The sequence below is a fragment of the Oryctolagus cuniculus genome, chromosome 5 (assembly GCF_051225735.1).
Source record: "Oryctolagus cuniculus isolate XC-2025 breed Fujian yellow rabbit chromosome 5, ASM5122573v1, whole genome shotgun sequence".
NCBI lineage: Eukaryota > Metazoa > Chordata > Mammalia > Lagomorpha > Leporidae > Oryctolagus > Oryctolagus cuniculus.
The window spans coordinates 100,216,342-100,238,313 of NC_142871.1; the positions used below are offsets into that span (position 1 = coordinate 100,216,342).

The 21,972-nt window shown below is 35.3% G+C and overlaps 1 protein-coding gene across 50 annotated transcripts in view; it reads right to left on the reverse strand.

Moving 5' to 3' along the window:
• RIMS1 (regulating synaptic membrane exocytosis 1) overlaps positions 1-21,972 on the reverse strand; it is a 532,587-nt gene that overhangs the window by 142,709 nt on the left and 367,906 nt on the right. For 19 of the 50 annotated variants that reach the window (XM_051854582.3, XM_051854560.3, XM_051854584.3 and 16 more), the window contains 3 exons: positions 21,286-21,411; positions 19,626-19,688; positions 14,794-14,883 (listed from right to left, as the gene is read on the reverse strand). In XM_051854582.3, coding sequence (XP_051710542.3) covers positions 14,794-14,883; positions 19,626-19,688; positions 21,286-21,411 — 279 coding nt within the window. Of the gene's footprint in view, positions 1-6,919; positions 7,004-14,793; positions 14,884-19,625; positions 19,689-21,285; positions 21,412-21,972 lie in introns of all 50 variants that reach the window. The other 31 variants (XM_089333025.1, XM_089333024.1, XM_089333027.1 and 28 more) reach the window with 3 other exon arrangements.

Sequence of the window (21,972 nt, forward strand, 5' to 3'; positions counted from 1 at the left end):
ATTTCAATAAAGCCCTGGAAAACAGGATTAATTCATCAAATATTTTTAGTATTTGAAGCACACACAAATAAACTGTACCTTTAAAAATATCATATAGAAGGGGCCAGCGTAGTGGGTAAAGCTGCCGCCTGTGACACTAGCATCTCATGTGGGCACCAATTTGAGTCCTGGCTGCTTCACTCCAATTCAGCTCCCTGCTGGGTCTCCTGAGAAAGGCAGTGGATGATAGCCTAAATCCTCAGGCCCACAGGAAGCTCCTGGCTTCAGTCTAGTCCAGTCCTGGCCATTGCAATCATATGGGGCATGAATCAGAGGATGGAAGATCTCTGTATTTCCCCCTTTCTCTGTAACTCTGCCTTTCAAATAACATATTTTAAAAAATACACATCATGTAGAGGAAGCAGGCCTCTACGTGATTAAGATCTTGCATCCCTCATCAGACTCCTTGGATTTGAATCCTTCAGCTCCAAACTCTAGCTTCTTTGTAATGTGCACCCTGGAGGATGGAGAGGATGCTTAAGTAATTGAGCTCCTGTTACCCATTTGGGAGGCCTGGATTGATTTCTTGGCCTTGACCCAACCAATTATGTGCATTCAGCATCTCTCTCAAAAGTTTGAAAAAAAAAAAAAAAAAGAAAAAAACTCATGCACAGGCTGACTTGTTTTATTATGCTAGATTTATTATACCACATATACACTTTTTAATAAGTTAATGGTTTATAGCTACCTTGTATAAACAAAGCCTGGCAACAATTTTCAAACAGCATATATCACTTGGTGTGTTTTTTTTAATTCATTTTGGTAATTCTCAAAATATTTCCAAATTTTTCACTATCAGTATACTTGTTATGATGATCTGTGTTAATGATCTTTGATATTCTACTGTGACTGTCTGAAGGCACCATTAACAGTGCTCATGTAAGATTGCGAACTTAACTGATAAATGTGTACATGTCCTGACTGCTCCACCTAGTGGCTGTTTCCCCACCTCTACATTTTTCAGGCACAATGATACTGAGATTAAGCCAGTTAGTACTTCAGCAGTAGTCTCTAGGTGTTCAGGAGCAAGGAAAAGCCACCTTTTTCTCACTTTAAATCAAACGCTAGGAATGATTACATTTAGGGAAGAATCCATGTCCACAGCCCAAACAGGCTAAAAGCTGGGCTCCTTGTGCCAAACAATTGTGAATGCAAAGAAAGTTCTCAAAGGAAATGTAAGAACAAGCATGATAAGAAAAGTCAAAAGTCTTACTGCTGATATGGAGAAAATTTTAGCGTTTGGATAGGATATCAAACCAGCTGCAACACTGTCTTCTATCAAAGCTTAATCCATAGCACAGTCCTGAATTTTCAATTCTAAGAAGACTGAGAGAAGTGAGGAAGTTGCATAAGAAAAGTTTTAATTAACAGAGGTTGGTTCAGGAGGTTTAAGGAAAGAAGCTGCCGCCAAAGCATAAAACCACAAGGTAAGGCTGCAATGGCTGATGTAGAAGATACATCAAAATACCCAGAAGACCTCCGAAGATTACCTATGAAAATGACTAAACAACAGATTTTCAGTGCAGACAAAACTGCCTCATGAAGGAAGATGCTATTTATGATTTTCAAAGCTAGACAGAATCAATGCTTGGCTTCAAATCTTCAAAGGACAGGCTGAGTCTCTTCTCTTGTGAGACGTTAGTGCAGCTGGTGACTTTAGGAGGACACCAGTGGGAATTCACCATCCTGAAAATCCTAGGGACCTAAAGAATCATACCAAGTATACCCTGCCCGTGTTCAAAAGGAACACCGAAGCCTGGATGGCAGCGCCTATCTCTTTATCACATGGTGTACCAAATATTTTAATTCCCATTGCTGAGAACTACTGTTTAGAAAAAAATTATTCATTTCAAAATACTACTGGCCATTCACAATGCACCTGGTCACTCAAGAAACAGGTGTACAATAAGATTAAAATTTTTATGCCCACTAATATGACATCCATTTCACAGCCCATGGATCAAGCAGTAGTTTAAATTTTCACACCTTAGTATTTAAGAAATACATTTTGTAAGATTACAGCCGCAGTGCAGAGTTAAGTCTTCTGATGCATCTGGGGGCAAAATGAAAACATTCTGGAAAGAATTCACCATTCGTGATGGCATTAAGAACATTCATAATTCACAGGAGGTCAAACTATCAGTTTAATAGCAGTTTGGAAGAAGTTGACTGTAACCCTCATGAGTGACTTTGAGGGTGTTCAGTGGAGGAAGTAAATGTAGAAGTTATGGAAAGAGCACGAGAACCAAAATTAGGAACAGGGCCTACATGTGTCACTGACTTGCTGCAATCTCCTGATGAAACTTATCTGATGAGGACTTGCTTCTTATGGATTAGCAAGGACACTGGCTTCTAGAGATGGAAACTATTCCTGAAGAACATGCTGTGAACATTGTTAAAATGACAACGAAGGATTTACAGTACTACATAGACTGAGTTGATAAATCTTAAGTAGGATTTAAGAGGATTGACACCAGCTTTTAAACAAGTTCTACTGTGTGTAAAATGCAATCAAATAGCATCGCATGCTACAAAGAAATCTCTCATGGTTACAGATGCAGCAAACTTCATGGTTGTCTTATTTTAAGAAAATGTCACTACCACCTAGCCTTTAGCAACCACACCCTGAATCAGTCAGCAGACATTAACATCAAGGGAAGACCCCACCCCCGACATCAGCAAAATTATTACTTGAAGGCTTCTATCATTACTAGCATTTTTAATAATGAAGCATTTTACAATTAGGATACGCACACTGTTATACTGTACACATAATAGGCTTAACTTTTACATATACTTGGAAACCAAAAAAAAAAAAATTGTGTGGCTCATTTTATTACTTTATTGTGTTGACCTGGAATTGAACCTATGGTATCTCCAACGTGTGCCTTTGTATTGATACGAAATCATTCTCAATCAAAATGCTGGAGTCAAAACTTCAAGTTAACAACATGTTAAAACACACTTCAAGATGTACCCTACAAGGATTTGTATCTTCTTGGATAAAGTATTTACCAAAATAGTTTGAAGTTGAATTAGGTAACAATAATAATTTACAACAGCCTTTCCTACTTAAAGATGAATGGTTAAACTGTCAGCACTAAACTCAGAAACTTCATGCTTCAGGAACACATTAAAACACATTTTTTTCCCTAAATGGCTATTCACAAAATGTGGCAATTTCAAGCCACACGCAGATCTAAGTTATACTAAGATTCATAGACTTATATATACCCAAGTTCAAAAAGGGCACTTTTTACCTATTAAAATAATGCCATTTTGAAAGAGATACTTTGTTACCAGAATGATGATTTTCTAAAACTCTTAGCATTTTTAGTAATAAAATGCAGGCAAATTTTCACTGAAATTTTTTAAGTCACAAATATTCATGAAGGGGTCCAAAATTATATATTTTCATCATTACTTTAAATAGCCTATAACTTCTAAACTAGTTCTAGATATAGATAAACTATATATATATATATATATAGAGAGAGAGAGAGAGAGAGAGAGAGAGAGAGTACCATTTCAGATAACATTAGGAATGCTTATTGCTGAAATTAGGTTATGGAGAAGTGATTCATTTAAAATTGGGTATGTGTGTACATCTATATGAATACATGTGTGTCTGTGTACATATGGGAAACCAGAGGGCACCAAAAGGTATTGACTTATTTGAAGGTACTTGAGAACCCTCTTAAAAAAGTATTTCTTGGGGCCGGCACTGTGGTGCAGTGGGTTAAAGTCTTGACCTGAAGTGCCAGCATCCCGTATGGGTGCCAGTTCTAGTCCTGGCTGCCCCGCTTCTGATCCAGCTCTCTGCTGTAGCCTGGGATAGCAGTGGAGGATGGCCTGAGTCCTTGGGCCCCTGCACCCATGTGGGGGACCTGGAGGAAGCTCCTGGCTTCAGATTGGCGCAGCTCCGGCCATTGCGGCCATCTGGGAAGTGAACCATCAGATGGAAGACTTCTCTCTCTGTCTCTACCTCTTTCTGTAAATCTGTCTTTCAAATAAATAAAAATAAATCTTTTAAAAAAGACAAAGTATTTCTTACTTGTGTCACATTATTATTTTCAAAACAACCAAACATGGCCATTATACAAAACATCCAAAGATTGACAGTATAAACTGTCACTGGTTTTAGAACCCTGGCTTTCAATGTCCTACGGCAAAAGCCACCTAATGACCAAATTTGTATAAACATTAACTACATCCAAATCTGATGCCATGCTCTTTGCATTTAGAAATTGGTAAAAATTCTGAATGAGAGTCCAAAGTTGATGAGCGGTGACCTGCACATGTTTATTAAGTTTTGCTAAGTGACTGACATAGCTACCCATGAATTTAGCATTAGTTTATAGTGATTTCTCTCTCATCTTTATGGATACATATAATTTTTATATTTTTCATTTTTTTAAGATTTATTTATTTGAAAGTGAGAGAGAAAGAATCTTCCATCCACTTGTTCACTCCCCAGATAGCCTGAATTGCCAGGGCTGGGCCAGATTGAAGCCAGGAGCCACGAGCTTCATCCAGGTCTCATATGTGGGTAGCAGGGGCCCAAACACTTGGGCCATCTTCCACTGCTTTCCCAGACACATTAAGAGGGAGCTAGATCTGAAGTAGAGCAGCTGGGATATGAACTGGTGGTCATATGGGAAGCTGGCACTGCAGGCAGTAGCTTTACCTGCTATGCCACAACACCAGCCTCTATTGTTATATTTTAATAAAAGTTTATTATAAATTTTTTTTACTCTATACAATTCTAAATCATAGTATCAAATCATATTAAAACATACATCTTCTGGTTAAATTCAAGACTTACTTAGAAATAAGCCATCATAAAAGAAAAAAACAAGCAGGGCTGGCATTGTGGCATTTCAGTAAAGTCGCTGCCTGCAATGCCAACATCTCATATGGATGCCAGTTTGTTTCCCAGTTGCTCCACTTTTGATCCAACTCCATGATAAAGGCCTAGAAAAAGCAGCAGAAGATGGCCCAAGTATTTAGGCCCCTGTCACCTACTTGGGAGACCTGTATAAAGTCCCTAGCTCTTGGTTTCTGCCTGGCTTAGCCCTCTCTGTTAGGGAGTGAACCAGCAGATGGGTGATGTCTCTGTAACTCCTCCCAATATTTTTTTTAAAACACAGCAAAATGCATATTCATAATTTTGAATTGAATAAATTTGGTTTAAAAATTTTATCTAATAGAATAATTTCCCTACTAAAATCTATGCTTATAATTATATATGCATCTGGAAAATAAAATAACATAAATTATAAACCATTAATTGAAGCTAATGACAGGCATATAAAAACTGAAACTATTACTTGGTTAGTATTTGGATTAATCAATATCCAGATAAACTTATATTCACTTTTGAAAGATCATCATATTTACCTGTCTTAAGCATTAATTACATTGGGTGAAATCACTTATTTGTTTTGGAATAAATCCAATGATTTTACAGAATTACCTTTCCTAAAAGGAAATTCTAGGTTCCTTGACAGCCAGACCCTTGTCTTTCTTAATCATGGTTGAACTCCAGTGATTAGAATGATATCCACAATAGGGGCCCATCTAAGTGTTTACTGGACAAATTAGTAGCAGTATAGGATTAAATTTTTATTTGATACAGATTTGCTCTTATTTTAAAGGGCTTTACACTTAGTAATAATTTTTAGATGAGCTATTTTACTAATTCTTCCAGAATTTCTATCCTAGAAATCAGGTAACAGCAGAAGAAATTAATTTTAAATCCTAAATATGAAAATATAAATGTTTAAAATATTCTGAAACATTCAGAAAATATCTGAAGAAAACTGTGGTCTTTTCCAAAATTTGTAAAATAACATTTTTCTTCTTGTGGCAGTTTAATTTTTCTTTTAAACTGAATTCATAAAAATATTTTTGTTTACAGAATAAGAATAAAAAGATGTCATTAATAACTTAGGCTACAACCACTTTGCTATACATATGTATACAAGAAAAGGAGAACCAAAATGCTCATAAGATCAGTTGTTCAATTTCAGAAATACTACATCTACTTATCCTCTTAATGAACATCATTAATATGTTGACTTAACTTCTGCTTACACCAGAAAAGCACCTAAAATATCCCAAAACATTTGTGACCAGTCAGAAAACAAACAAACAAACAAAAAACTAAAGTAACAACAAACACCACAATTCAATTTTACAACCACAAAAAACAAACAGAATAATTACAAAAGCAATAGAAAATATACTTTGTGGAACTTGTGACTTTATTAGCATGAAGTGGATTCAAAGCACTGATGCTATTTTTAAAAACCTACCTTGTGGCCTAACCCTTGCCCTTGAAAATGCTTTGTTTAAAACACAATATTCAGAAAGTGTACAATAACCAGGTGTTCTGCTTTAAACTAGGCAATTTTTAATATACCCAAAGCCTAAAGTTCATGATTAACAAGCTTAGATAGTACTAAAACAAGACAGTTGAGATTAAATGATCAACCATAACGAATATTTGGCTCTGTAGTAGATTTTAACACACTCTTAAGCACCTGAGAATTTATAGGATTCAGATGTAAACAAAAACAGTACTTAAATATGCTTCTAGAGATTCAAAACACTGAAACAAATGCCAGTGGAAACAACTCCTTCACTGGACCCTGACTCAACTGTGTGTGTGCAGTTGCCATCTGCGCTCTAATCTCTGCTAGCCAGGTATTCTGAGGTGCTTTATTAGAGCTGGATGCAGTTGTTGATGGAATCACAGAACACAAGTGGCTGTGGCTCCTCATAGGAGGCATGCCACAACCACACTCCTGGTTACCCTTTATTCGGTGACCTAAAGCCCCTCCACGCCGCTCGTCTGTGAGGAGGAGTTGACTAGTACCTGTCATTCTCCGGAGATGCATGCTGGATTTGAATCCTGGGGCTAGGAGGTCGTCTCCTATCTAGGGAGGGGGACCATCTACCCCTGTTTGCCCAGTGAACAAGACAGGAAAAAACAGGACATTTAGTAACTCTTAAAACAAAGGAATATATGGAACAACAGGACTGGAAAATCACCTCAAAAAGGCAAAGTATAGATTCTATACTTCATAATTTAATCCTCATTTTGATAAGCCTTAGTAATATTCATTATACACGGTATAAAATGAAATCTGTAAGCAGAGCAAACATTTATTTGTGAACAAATAAATAAATGTAATTATCTTAAAGGAATAAACAAATAAATAAATGAATTATCTTAAAGGAATTCTTTAGCTATAAGATTTTGTAATTATCAGAAGGAAACTTCTGGGGCCGGCACTGTGGTATAGCGGGAAAAGTCGCTGCCTGCAGTGCAGGCTGGCATCCCACATGGACGCTGATTCTAGTCCCGGCTGCCCCACTTTGGATCCAGCTCTGTGCTATGGCCTGGGAAAGCAGTAGAAGATGGCCCAATCCTTGGGCCTTTGCACTGCTTGGGAGACCCAAAGGATGGAAGACCTCTCTCCCTCTCTCTGCCTCTGCCTCTGCCTCTTTCTGCAACTCTGCCTTTCAAATAAGTAAATAAATCTTAAAAAAAAAAGGGGAGGGGGAGCTTTTTCTAATGTCACTAAAAAAAAAAAATCCACCTTTCTTGACTTCATATAAGGCTTACTGGATTTACTAGATCATCAGGACAAAAGCTGCAAGGGTTGTCAACATATGACCAAGAAGCCTGATGTCAGCAGGTACTCAGTTCTGAAATTCCCTTGTAGTCTGTTTAATCAGTCTTAACCAAACTTAGCGTATTTCAATTTGAGTTTTAAGGAAACCATGTAGCAAGTGAAGATGTTCAATAATAGAATTTGAGAAGAGAAGATTGAGTGGCATATACTCTTAAAAGTTCTAAATGTAATTTTTTTAAAAAATTCTGCATCAATTTTAAATTATTAGATTATTTCAAATTATTTAAATGGTTGGCTAATCCAATCTGAAGGCTCTAAAATGTTTCTTTTCACTTTATAGGTTTTGTTCTATGGATTAAAAAATGTTTTCTAAAATAGTTTTTAAAAAATTCAAATTCAGTGTTTTCAAGATTTTATTCACGTAATATAGAACAGCTGAATTTTTTTGTTATTTGAAAACACAAAAATACAAAAACACAAAAAATTCTTCTGTGAAGTGGTAATAATCACTTAAAAGGATTTATGTATAACCTTCCTTCCTGAGGCAAAATTCCAGTCCTTGTATTTATTTAAACATAAAAGTAAAGAAAAATAAAACATAATAATGATGAAGCATGCAGTAAATTATGAAGGAGAATGGTGTAGGCAAGCAATTAAAAGGTAATCTTGAACGAACATGTTTAGCAGAACACATCTATATCTTTATACTCGAAGTCCTTCTGAATATGCTGACATGTAACACCCATTCAAGAAATCTGTTTACCTTTCCCCTCATGTATATTGGATATAACGAGAGCAGGGTCTATATGTACCCAGCTTTTTGTTTCAAAAGTAGACATCACTTAAGTTTTGTTATTACATAATTGTACTTAAATAGACTAATATATTTCATATGCCTTTAAAATGGTGAAACTTCTTTTTCTCTCATCACACAGAAAGACCAAAATTAGAATTTTTATACCCACCCTAGTTAACTAATACACAAAGGTCCAGCTATTTTCATATGATAAGCTACGCTGGAGATTTTAATAATGAAATGGCACTGTATCAGCCCCTTCTTGACTTTTCTTTCAGACCAGCCTGCTTCTAAGTTATATTGCTTGTTTACATTTTAATACACTATTAGTATTTAAATATCAGGTATTGTAAATGTATTGATTCAGCAACATCTGTTTGTTGGGGTCCATTCCTTTCATTGTGCTCAGAAAAGAATCATTCTGATGGATACAGGTTTGAGGGATTAGGGTATAAGTTCCCTGCCTAGGTGGTGTTTTATTTATTTTTTTACAATTGTTTCCATTATGCACAGCACAGAATCAGTAATAAACATGTGTGAGTATTAGGGTAGATATTAAGGGAGTAAGACCCTAGGATTTGCAGTAATTCAGGTAAGAGATAATGAGAATTTTAATGACAAAACTAACAGTGATGATACACATGACAGGATCCACTGATGAGATACAACGGAATTAAAACTGATATGCCTCCAGAGCAAATTAAATGTTTGTTATATTGTGGCTTTTTCTTCCCTAGCATTGATAAATCTTAAAGCAAATACGTGTGTATGTTTAATATACATGGTTGCATATATACATATATCTTTTAAAGGTATGTACATCTTTGGAAAATATAACTGAGCAGTTCAGTTATCTAAAAAGGAGATTATGTGAAAAGCAAATCAATTGTTTTATGTAGCACAAATCAAAAATATTTGTGAGCTGTTATAACATTAGAAACCAAATGAGATACCTGATTATACAAGAATGTATTTTTGTTTCACTCTCATTTTATTCATATTAATTCCTATCAGGTTAAGCTGCTGCCTGCTGCGCTGGCACCCCATATGGCCGCTGATTGAGTCCCAGCAGCTCCTCTTCCTATTCAGCTCCCTGCTAACGTGCTTGGGAAAGCAGCAGAGGACGGTCCACATTGCTTGGGTTCCTGCACCTACATGGAAGACCTTGAGAAGCACCTGGCTACTGGCTCCAGCCCAGCCCAGCCCTGGACATTCTGGCCATTTGGGGAGTGAACCAGCATATGAAAGGTATCTCTCTTTCTCTTTCTCTTTCCTTCTCTCTCTCTGTAACTCTGCCTTTCAAATAAATAAATCTTTACAAAAATAAAAAAGACCTCCCCCAATATTGCATTAAAGTGATTTTACTTATTTTAATTAATATATATGCTTACACTTGAAACAAGATTCATGAAATTCATTTTGATTCAATTTACAAATGTTTTTGTGACAGGAACCACCTCCCTTTGGCCTCATGTTTCCCTATGGAGGGACTTTCACACCCATTTTCTTTACTGCACCTCACAGAGGGAGTGGCTTACACGACAGGTGACTTTCAGTTTAGGAATCGCGTACAACTGATTTATTGCTTTCTAGATTCCTCCTTGTAAAGTCAGGTTGCCTTTCTATACATAGTGAATACCAAGATGAACAAACCTGCAAAGCAGCCATGAGACAGGAGGCCTCACAGAAGCCTCTTGGGGTTCAGTAAAACGGGTAGATTTTGGGGTTTGTTAGCAGACTTACAGTCTTATAGTCATGGCATTCAAACTTGTCTATCATATGTATGGTGAGAATTAGAGCTCCCAGTTTTTCTAGAATCTGAGTATAGCTCATGATTAGACAAATTTGATAGTGGAAAATAGAGTGTTTTTCTTTTCTTTTCTTTTTCTTTGAGAGTGTTTTCCTAAGCTCACAAAATCCCCAAACTGGGTATTTACTAAGAGAAAAATAATAACACTGCTATTAGAAATGGAAAAGACAAATATATAATTTCTTCCCTGTAGTGTTGTATAGCACAGTGGAAGAAACAAACACACTGTTAAGTACATTATAATATATTTTTTTAATTATTTGACAGGTAGAGTTATAGACAGTGAGAGAGAGACAGAAAGGGCTTCCTTCCATTGGTTCACTCCCCAAATGGCCGCTATGGCTAGCACTGCGCTGATCCGAAGCCAGGGGCTTCCTCCTGGTCTCCCATGCGGGTGCAGGGCCCAAGCACCAGGGCCATCCTTTACTGCCCTCCCGGGCCACAGCAGAGAGCCAGACTGAAAGAGGAGCAACCGGGACTAGAACCCGGTGCCCATATGGGATGCTGGCGCCGCAGGCAGAGGATTAGCCAAATGAGCCATGGCGCTGGCCCCTGTAATAAGTTTTAATATAAGCATTTAAGTTATGTGTTCCCAGATATGTAAATAGTTCTAATTGGCAAAAAAAAAAAAAAAAAAAAAAGAGGGGAAGAAGGCAATGCGTGTGTGTGTGTGTGTGTGTGTGTAAGGGGGACTGGCAGGCATGAGTGGTGAAGAAATGTTCTACCAAAAACAAAAATGGCATTTGACTGAGTTCTTAAAGAATGAGTATAATTTTCAAGTAGATAACAAAGTTAGGAAGGGTAGTTTAATTTTTTTGGAAAAAACAATATATAAAATAATGAAGAGTATTACTAAAGTTTATAAGACAATTAATGGGGCTCAGGGATGACACAAACTGGAGAAGGGCTGTCATCAAGGTGACTGATCTATTTGGGAGGCAATGACAGGATTTATTGATGCACTAGATTTGAAGAAAGAGCAAGAGGGGAAGTATTTCCAGATGATGAGCCTAGGTATATGTGGAAGCCATCAAATGGAAATCTGGACTTGCTACTCAGGAGGAAATTCTGCCCTGATCAACCACAGTGGAGCGCTGTCCTCACATATATTCTGGTGGAAGCCTTTGTTAGAAATGTAATCGAAGGGATGGTGTGAATGTAGCTAAAAAGGAACCCCTGGTGAAACTAGGGAAATGTTAATCTATATGGGGTAGGGAGTGAGGACAAGCCAGCAAAGGAGACTGTGTCACAACCAAGGCAAGAGAGTGCTGCAGGGATTACAGATTGGTGACAGTAAGGTTAATGTGAAATGCCATAAGCTGCCACTGGACAACTCAACCCACGGAGGAATTTCAGCATACTGACAGTGCAGTGGGATGGCACAGAAGTCAAGTTTCAGGATTTACTGAAAGGCAAAGACGGACGCAAGTCTATGGATTGTCCTTTCAGGAGAACTTAAGTGAGGCAATGATTGCTGTGAGTGGTTAAGAAAAAAGACAAAACATCCAAGAAGAGTAACTGTTCTCCAGTAGCTCTAAAAAAAAAATCAATGTATTAGAACATTTACGCATTAATTAAAAAAAAAAAATACCTGTGAGGGAACAGCTCGACATGAGGCCTTTAATTTACTCCTTCCCAAGCAGGAAAGCAAGGGGAGCGGGCATTATTGTAAATAACCTAGTATTTCTTGGTTTGTGAGGCATGCTTGAATTATGGCAATCCATAAGTAAGTTTTCTATTCATGTAACCACAGAACACAAATGGTAAGAATTCCTAAATGGAAATGGTTTCCTTTCCAAACAGTGATTCTTCACTTATTACTCAAAACTCATCTGTTAACCGGGGCTAGATCATAGAATAAGAGAAGAGGTGGATTTCTGGCTTCCCACTTCCTCAGGAAAGGATGCTGCGCCTTTGTCTACTGGGTCATTAGTAAAGTTTGGTGCCAAGTACTGAGTCTTCTCTGGCAACTCCACCCTTCGTGTTAACACAAAACTCAATTTGCTTTAAAATTTAGTAAGGATACTTCAGAAAGTGGCACTAAGTTAGCGTAACAGCATTTAAATCATCATTTAAAACTGAAACTTACTAGTTCACCAATTTGTTGGAATAATTTACTATCTTAAGGATATGAATGCTTAAAAAGTATCTAATGATTTATGGACATAGTAGGCATTAATGTAATAAGCCATCTGGTCAACCACAGTAATAAGCACCCTGGTAAACACTCTGAGCCTCTCTCTTCCTACAATTTTCCCCATGTTCCTAAGGACCCCAGATGCATCCTCCAAAGAGAATAAAGTCCATACTCCTGATGCTGTTAGGTTCTGTGTTGGAGTTACTGACACTCTCAGGAACAAAAAGGTGAATGTAGTCCCTATCTTCCAAACCAACAAGCATCTACAACTACTTTAATTTCCCTAATAAAACTTAACTTGCTTAATATTCTTCTTGGCAAGAAAGTAGCCTCAATAAATTAAGAGGGTTGCTGATGGTACCAGTTCCCTCTCCTTGCTCTTTTAAGTGCAAAATTTATTTTTAGTCAATATATAGCATCGATAGAGGTTTTCATTTTCTTCTTCTTCTATTAAAGGTAAGTTCATCCACTTGAATTTCCTGTGCAGTAACAGAGGCTAGATTAGCCATCTTCAGTTTGACACATTTTAAGGGTGTATCTGAGGGACTGAATTCACCAGCACACCTATTTGTGAATGTTGGGGCTTTAGTGGCACAGGGGAGATATGACAGATAGGTGTCACCATAAAAACAAACCTATGCTGTCCAAGACAGCAGCCCAAGGCACATGACGCTGCTGAGCACTAGAGCACTAGAATGGCCCATCTAAGTTCAGATGTGCTCTAAGCACAAAATGTACTCTGCATAGCTTACCATGGAAAAGTGAATGCTATATTACAGTCTTTATACTGATCATATGTTAAAAAGACAGCTTTGATATGCTTGCTTAAGACATCAAAATTAATTTTACGTTTTTTCGTACGGCTATAACACAAGTAAATGTATAACTGTAGCTTACATTTACTTTTGTCAGATGCCATTGGTTTAGATTCTATTAAAAACATTAGGTTGGTGTCATAATCAGAAGCTTCTAGGAACTTAAGCAATTCTTTTTTAGAAAACACTAACCCAACACATACAGGAAATAATAAATACTAAAAAAATTAAAAATGTCTAGCTACTCTTTAATTATAGTTTGGGGAAACACATGACATAGAATAATAAAACAATTTTAATTGTGATTTTAGAAGAGCCTGAAGCCCTTTCAACAAAAATTTCTATTAAAAGGGTAAAAGGATACAAAATGCAAATTAAACTTCATTTTTTCTATTACAAGCTTATAAATATAAAACAGTACATAATTAAAAGGTAGATTTTATTAGAATCTAACAAAGATATTAATAATATGTATGTATTTCTGAACCTACTGTTTAATTCCAGGAATGCCTTATAAGAAAATAAACAATTAGACTAGAAAGTGTGCTGAAGATAAATTTTACATAGCCTCTGAAGAAGGAGAAGTGGGGTAAATTATTGCAACTGAATATTTTTCTTCAGTATTTGTAAAGAGATAGAATGAAAATATCTTGTGAATGAATGATTTCTAATTTAAAACAGACAGTAATTATCATCTGCACTATATATTATAACCAAGTTTGCTGGAATAGAAGGTTCTATCAAAATGAAAAAGGTAAATGCTTACAATTAAGAACTGTGATACATAATCACTGAATGAACTGAATTAAAATGAGAATAAAAGTTTTAAGCAAAATTATATGTGTATATGTGAGCTCAAAAAGTTCATAAAATGTTGTATAAAAATCACACAGATTCAAAAATTTTTACATCAAACTTAAATGAATTTCATCTTTCCACAAACTTTTTGAAGTACCCTTGTATATATTATGTGGACATTAATGAATATGCCATTTTTTGTTGTCAAAATGTAATTTAATGCAAAACATGACCTATATTCGAACACCAGGTTAAAAACAAAAAGAGATGCACACAGAACGGTTCTATTATAAGAGAATTCCTGTTTTGAGCTATGGAAGATTGTTGTTAAACTTAAAAATATTATTTAGTTGTGTAACTAACAGGAAAGCTCTCTCTCTCTTTAGATAACTCATTGGACCTTAAAACATGATCAGCATATTGAAGGCTCCCTGAGAAGTTTGTAAATAAACCAAAGAACAGAAAAAAAAAAAAAAATAAAGGGGAGGGGGAAGCAGTAGCCAACAGCTTTACAAATTACATCACACCATTTGCAACAACATTCACAGAAATATGTGTATGTGTGCCCTGTGGCTTATCCACATACACATACCTCTACACAGACATGTAATAAGGGAGGGGGAAATGTAGACAGTTAGCAATGTGAATATGAATGGATAAACCTGTGAGGCTCACATGAAACAAAACACAGTGACTGAAAAAAATAAAAACACTAGTACAAATGATAAGAAATTAAGAAAGTCTTTATTTTATACCTTTCTCGTTCTGGTGAATGCAAACTAGTATCTGGTCTCAAGCAGTTGGTACTAGCACTCCTAGCCCTGTCAAGGGAGGGCTGCAGTTCACTAGTGCCAGTGCATTGCATCCAGTGGTAGAAGAGAAAGACAAAGAAAAACAAAGAAAGGAAGACCATGTTAGAGAGTAGAGCATAAAATAATGTCCTCTTTACACAAAAGGTAGAATTGCTGGGATTCAGTTCATAAGGGTGTGAGAGAGCTGACGGGATGACAGTGCAAAATTTTGTTTAGAAAAATGAAACTAAACAAAGATTATGCTTAAGTTGCTTTGCATAATTTTTTAAAGGGTCTCAGATTGAAAAATGACACTAAATCACATCTAATAAGGCAAAAACTGGACACAGGAAGCACTAAAAGAAAATGCCTCAAACTTCATTACCAAGAACAGATGCCACACCAAAACAAAATGAAGGACATCAGAGGAGAAACAGTTCTACAATTCAGCTGTTTGGGTTCAGGACACCAGACAAGGGAAGTGGAACATTTCACTTCCGGATGCTCTTACCTAGCCAGTATTTCATCAGTAAACCTCAGCAGCACTCTTGAGGTAAAGTATTCGTGATGAAGGGGATTGTCCTGTCTAGTCACTGATTTGGTCTTAGAATGTGTAGGCATAATTGAGCTTCACAAATTAAAATTATCCAAAAATAAAATGAAATAATTACTGCACTTAAAGTAAACACAGAAAACAAATAATGACAAAAACAAATAGAATTCTGCTATGTCAGTGAGTAGATTTAATTTAGAGAAGAGTTCTTGAAATATCAAGTTTTATAATTAAAAGTAGTTTTAGGTATCATTATTCTTGTTATATAAGTAGCTCCAAAGAGCAATGGCAATGCTTTATCAGAATGCAAATTTCCTACTTTTAGTAAGCAAGGGGTTGGGGATTTTATAACTGGTACTCACTCTTATGGCTCTTACCTGTAAATATTCCAGTGAGAACCATTCTGTAATAAAGGCATCTTGGGCGGTAATGTTTTATAGTGCCTAACAAGATGTCTGGAACATGCAACACAAAAACGTAGGAAACAGAAAAATATATATGAAGCAAATTTTATTAGTATATTAAGAATGAGGTCTATGAGGATACTTAGAGGGACATTTTGTTTTCCCTAGGAATTATTTAAAGTTGGGCTTGAAACAATTAAGTTCTGAAATCACAGACATCTGCCTCTGTAATTAAAATATAAAAATTATAGTTTAATTGAATTAATCAGAAAAACATTGGCTAATCAAACTCTGTGGATTATTATTAACCAATATTTAAATTTATTATTTAATCCTTCATTTAATATTATTCCTGTTTGTATGGAAGGAAAAAACTCATAGTCAAAAGTGCAAATATAATAATTCATGTACTTGGACTAAATATGGCAAAAGAGTAAATGTTGTAAAACAAACAGTTGTACAGAATTAGAGAGACAAGTTTGGTTACAGTCCTGGACTGCAGTGAATCAAAGAACAGAAGGCCAAGTAGTCAATGTTGAAAGAGCAGACTCTTTCTGTTTAAGCAATGACTGGTTCCAAATCCAACCACAAGTGAAACTTATCTTTGGACTGCACAAGATGAGTAATGCCAATCGGAATGTGAATTCTGAATTTGCACAGTGGCAGAAGTGAAGCCCAAATCCACATGAATTCCTTTAAAATCTATCAGGAATTCTAGATGATATATGCCAAAAAGGGCAAAGCTCAGTTATTGATTATTTTTTTGAGAATATAATAATGTTCTAATAATTTAATGGCTATTATCGAAACCTACCATCCATTTTTGTCTACATGAAAGTGTGGTAAGTAGGGAAGGCAGTCCACGTTTACCAAGGACACACTGCCAAACATCCCATAGTAGACTAATGGTCAAATCAAAAGAAATTCCTCAAAGCTTAAGTTAAAACTGTCCTAGAGCACCATTTTTAAGCTCAACTTGAGAAAAGATTTTACTGAAACCAAGAATTCAGCTTTCTTTAGAGTACAGTCTTCTTTTGAATTCCCAACCTTGGGTACTTATTATCTTTGGTAACAGGTTACTATAAAAGCTTTTGAGGAAATTGCTTTAGAGGTAATTTCTTTTCAGGAATAGTCTAACAAGGTTCTTCATAGAAGGGGAAACAATAGAAAACAGAATGAAATTTACATTCTGAAGATCAGAGTTCCCATGTTGGCCTTGCCACTCACTGGTAAGTCTGCTTCTAGTGCTACAAAATGGGGGAAATAACATCTATTTAACAGGGACCCTTTGAGAGTTAAATGAGATAACAGGTATATAAAGAATATAGCATACAGTAAGGCAGGGCTAGCATTTCTTATGCTTTATACCACTTCCTCAGAATGTGTTTTAGGGAAAAGGGGTTTTAATATCAATAATTCTAGGTAATTAATATGAAGTAGGCACTTCAGTACACAACTTTAAGATGCTGTGCCTATTAAATCTATAGGAAGGGACTTTAATTGGGAAGTTTCCCAAAAATCCATTTGATCCACAAACTCTTTTATCGGTAGAACATCTTACAGGACCAATTAGATCTTTAGAAAAAACATGTTTTGTGGCAAATATCAAATACATATGATTTTGAATGTTTTTCCTGTTATTTATGAAGTTAAAGTCTGTTAGAATTTTATTCATATATAAAATTATACCATTAATTCATAACATTAACATAATTAACTGTCAGAAAACTGAGATAAAGTACATTAAGTATTTAATGCTGTGCTTGGTATTTAATAATGTTATTTTTCTTATTTTTATTGGAGATCAGTAAATCTTCTGGTTTTACTTATAAAAGTTCTGTTAATATGACATATTTTGAAAAATTTGGTTAATTAGAATTTCAGTCATAAATAGATAAATGAATATATCCACTAAAAAGCTGCATTTATCTATATGTACATATTTTTATATTTTTATCTGGAAATGTTAAGGTATTTTGTAAATACATGAGTATAAAATAGAAGATTATATATAAACACATATACATATATTTGACCTCATGTATTCTCTATCTCCATACTTTAAGCATTTACAAAATAGGGAATGAAGAGAAAATTTTTAAAAAATCAGGAATAAAATGATAGTTGATATAATTATAGTTTTAATAAAAATGAAATTAGCAACTATTAGGGAATTAATTAAGCCAGAAAATTACTGCTATTATAAAAGAAAATCAGCAAGGAGGAAAGAGAAGATATTAGTGACATATTTTTGGATCCAAAAATTTGGCTAGCTCTGCTTCAGTTTCCTATGTTATTGCAGCTGTTATTAGTAACAAGGCTTGATTTGCCTCAGATGAACATTTATCTAGTTTTAAGCTATTTATATATAAATATACCTACGATTATTTGCCTATATCAGGACAGTCAAAGTCAACATTCTAATTTAAACAGATAGGTTATATGGAATTCAGAATTGATAGCAAGGCATCAATTTTAAAAATAAGACTGCATACAGAACATCCTACAAAAAACTGTCCACTTAGTACCAAGTACACCCCAGGTACCTTAATAAATATATATATTTCTTACACATGCACCTTTGTTTTTAAATGGTTGTACTAGTCACATTAACAGGACTACAAGAAAATGTCAACAATTAGTAAATAAACCATTTCTAGAAGCTATTTGTCTGGAAAAACAACTAATATGCCTGGGCAATTTAGCATTATAAAGAATCTGAGTTGATTTTTATAAAATTTATGATTTTATATCATTTCCTCAGTTGACAAGTAGAACTAATAATTCCTCATTACACTACAAGCAAACAGAGGAACTGCTACCAATAAAATAATTTCGGGCATGTACAAATGGAAACAATTCTTATTAGCACAATCATGTTTGCATTAATGAGCAGAACCACGTGCTCCACATAGAAACGATGAACCTGGCATTTGTCTTTGTCTCCCATGCCTTGTGGTCATACTTCTTTCATTCTCCTTCCTTTTACTTTTTATTGGCTAAAATATTTGGAAGAGTTTTTTGGTGTGCTGATTTGTTTCACTGACTTATTCTTTCCTTGCTTCCTATTAACTTCAGATTAACAATAAATAAATTTACAGACTCATTCTATGAGATATCCTGTAGGAAATTTTAACTTTGGATATGAAATTTGAAACATAATGAGACTAACACAAAGCTTTTGGGCTGTGAGTTCCAATTTAGAGATGAGTATTATATCCTTTGCTGTATTGCTACAAGCCTTTATGGGAAAGTTTGCATTGCAGCATTTTTGAGTTTGAGGGGGTGAAGGAGTCAAGAAGTTGACAAGGTCAATCATCTTCACTATCAGGCAGAAAGTAGAAAATAATCCATTAAAAATAAACTGGTAAAGACTTTATTATATGAACATAACACAAATAACAGGTTTCAAAAAGAAACAAAATGTCTAAAGAAAGCAAAATTACAGTAATGAAAACAAGAACACTGCCATGCACATAAAGATCAGACCTCCTGTGACTAGACAGGTTTGTGTGTGAGGGGCAGGGATGCTCCAACTGAGCATTTAGAATTTCAATTGCAGAAACTGCTGCCTCAGTTTTAGGAATATGAACATGGTTCCACCAAGCTCATTGGTTGCTGGATTTTGAATATGTAGATAGTAAAGTAATCTTGCTGGATCAGAATTGAAACATACTTGGAACCTTTTCCATAACCTCCATATTAAACAAAGCAAATTTTAAATACTTGGCAAATCCATTTTCCCTATTCGTAATAATACCACTAAGAGGGAGACGGAAGAATAGTAGAATGGAGAGAGTCACCACACACAGTCACCATTACCAAATCCCTGTATTTACCTGGTAGTATGTAGGCATTCTGCACTTCGTCCTCGTTTTGCTCTGGGCAGCATAAGAAGCTCACTGCACAGACAGGATGATGGGTGTTGAGTGAAACAGATAAATTATGAAAGCATTAAATGAGGTGGATTATGCCAATGGTATGCCAATGAAAACATGAAAAGGGAAGAAACCAGATTGTCTGCACTAGCATTTTGGCTTGAGAGGTTAAACAAAAGTAAACATGACAGCATTTTAAAAGTCTAAACAATAAAGTACAAACATTATGGTAGAGGTCCTAGCTATTGCCGACTTGCTGTATTTCAAAACTATTTTACAGAATATTAAAATAAAACAAAAATAAACCTTCCCTAAATAAGATATCAAAATCTATTTCAACTATAGACATTTGAGTCATAAAAATATTATAAATTCAGCCTTTCTGATATCCTTGGGGGTCCGAAAAGATTGTATTTATTTTTGGCAGCCTAGAGTGACAGTTTGCTGAGCTTCCATAGCCACTGAAAATGCAGTTTCATATTGTATTCGTGCTTAACCAACTGAAAATGTATTTGGGATTTTTTAACCTTTAAAAAGGTATGTTTTTCAATATCCAATCCAAATTAATTTCAATATATGGATTGCCCTGGTAAAGTTGCCCTTTGATTTTCCTCCTCAACAAAATTCACATTGGCCCAGATGAATGTTGACAAAGTAGCCCTAACTTAACTTAAGCCAGGTGATCTGTAATCCTATTCCTAAGAGCATTTTCCTGTCCCAGCACCCATGATAAGTCCACTCTTGAAGGTCATCACACAACTTCTCAAAGTAGGGAAACAATTATAAAGTAAGAAGCACAACTTGGGTACTGTGTCCTTGACTCCACAGTGAAAAAGCATTCAGCACCCTTGTCCTTTCCCTATCCCTCAAGGAATCTTCCCCACTTCAAAAAGCCAGAAAAAAAATATGCAACAAGGTGAATATTACAACACCTTAAATCAAATCTGAAGCTTGTTGTTAGGCTAATTGCACAGGTGTGTGGTTACTTTAAGAAGACAGTCGGTAGGCACATACAAAGTATTCTTAACATAGATTCATAATAACTGTTTCCATTAAATATTTGCTCATAAACAAGTGCAGAACTAGACTTAATTACATATCATTACATATTCATTTAAGAAAGAATCAACCTCAGTATTTTGTACTTTATAAACATTTTATGAAAAGGCATTTTATTAAAAAAAAGCATATATAACAAAAACATTATTACTGAAGTTCTCGAAGAAACTCTGCAATCAAAACCATCTTTCAGATGATCTAAAATACTCTTAATTACATAAATAATTTTATAATTACCTAAGTAATTATAAAGACTATGACCTACAAAAGAGAAAACATTTAGACTCCCTTCTGTAATTTAGGTCAGTATCTAAGTCAACAACAAGGTGTATATTTAAAGCAGAATAACCTAAGTTTTGGTTTTGTAAAAGATGCATATAACTATAGAATGCTAGCCAAATATTTGCTAGACTTTAATTTCTATTCCAACACCTTGTTTCTTGAGAAAAATTCAATTTTGAGTGACAAAATACTTTCTTTAATGTACTATGCCACAAAGTTTGTATATATTAAAATAGAACAAAGAAAGTAATAATGTTGAGATCATAATTTGGACAAGTACCTGTCTTGTTCTGACAAATACTGACTATCCACATCTCTGGATCTATGGTCAACTGGACTTCGGGAGGCATCATGGTGTCTGGTTGGAGAACGTGACCTTCTTGTTGGATGAATTTCATCTAAGCTCCTGAAGAGATCGCAAAAAAATAATGTGTCAAAATATATTCTCTTCCTAAAGCAGGTAGGCAGACTAACAGGAAGGAACTGATAATTATTTGCAAACAAAGAACACAGCTTGAGAAGTGCTGGCATCAAACTAAAACCTATTTTGTCGATGAATTAAGAGTGTTTATTCTCTGAGCGTTTTGCCCATTCTGCTTTTCTCCAAACTCTTCAAAATTCTATCAAAAAGGACCACAATTTGCATCAGCATATTTGGTGATTTCAGCAGTATATTTCGGAGTAAGAGGAAGTACAGCACTGCATTAAACATTTTATTTACTTTTCCAAGTACCTAAAGTGTTCAAAGAGACAATCCTAGCTACCTTAAAAATACATTCTGCCTCCTAACCTTATTCTCTTTGCCACTTCTTTGCCCAGATGAGATTTATTACAACTTTTCCTAATGTGAAAGAAAACTAGCAAATAGAAGACAAGAATAGAAGACAAGACAGCAATGCAAAAATTATGCTTCCACTCCCTGGGGAATTTTTTGAGATTAAAGAATAGATCATTACTTGAAGAATTA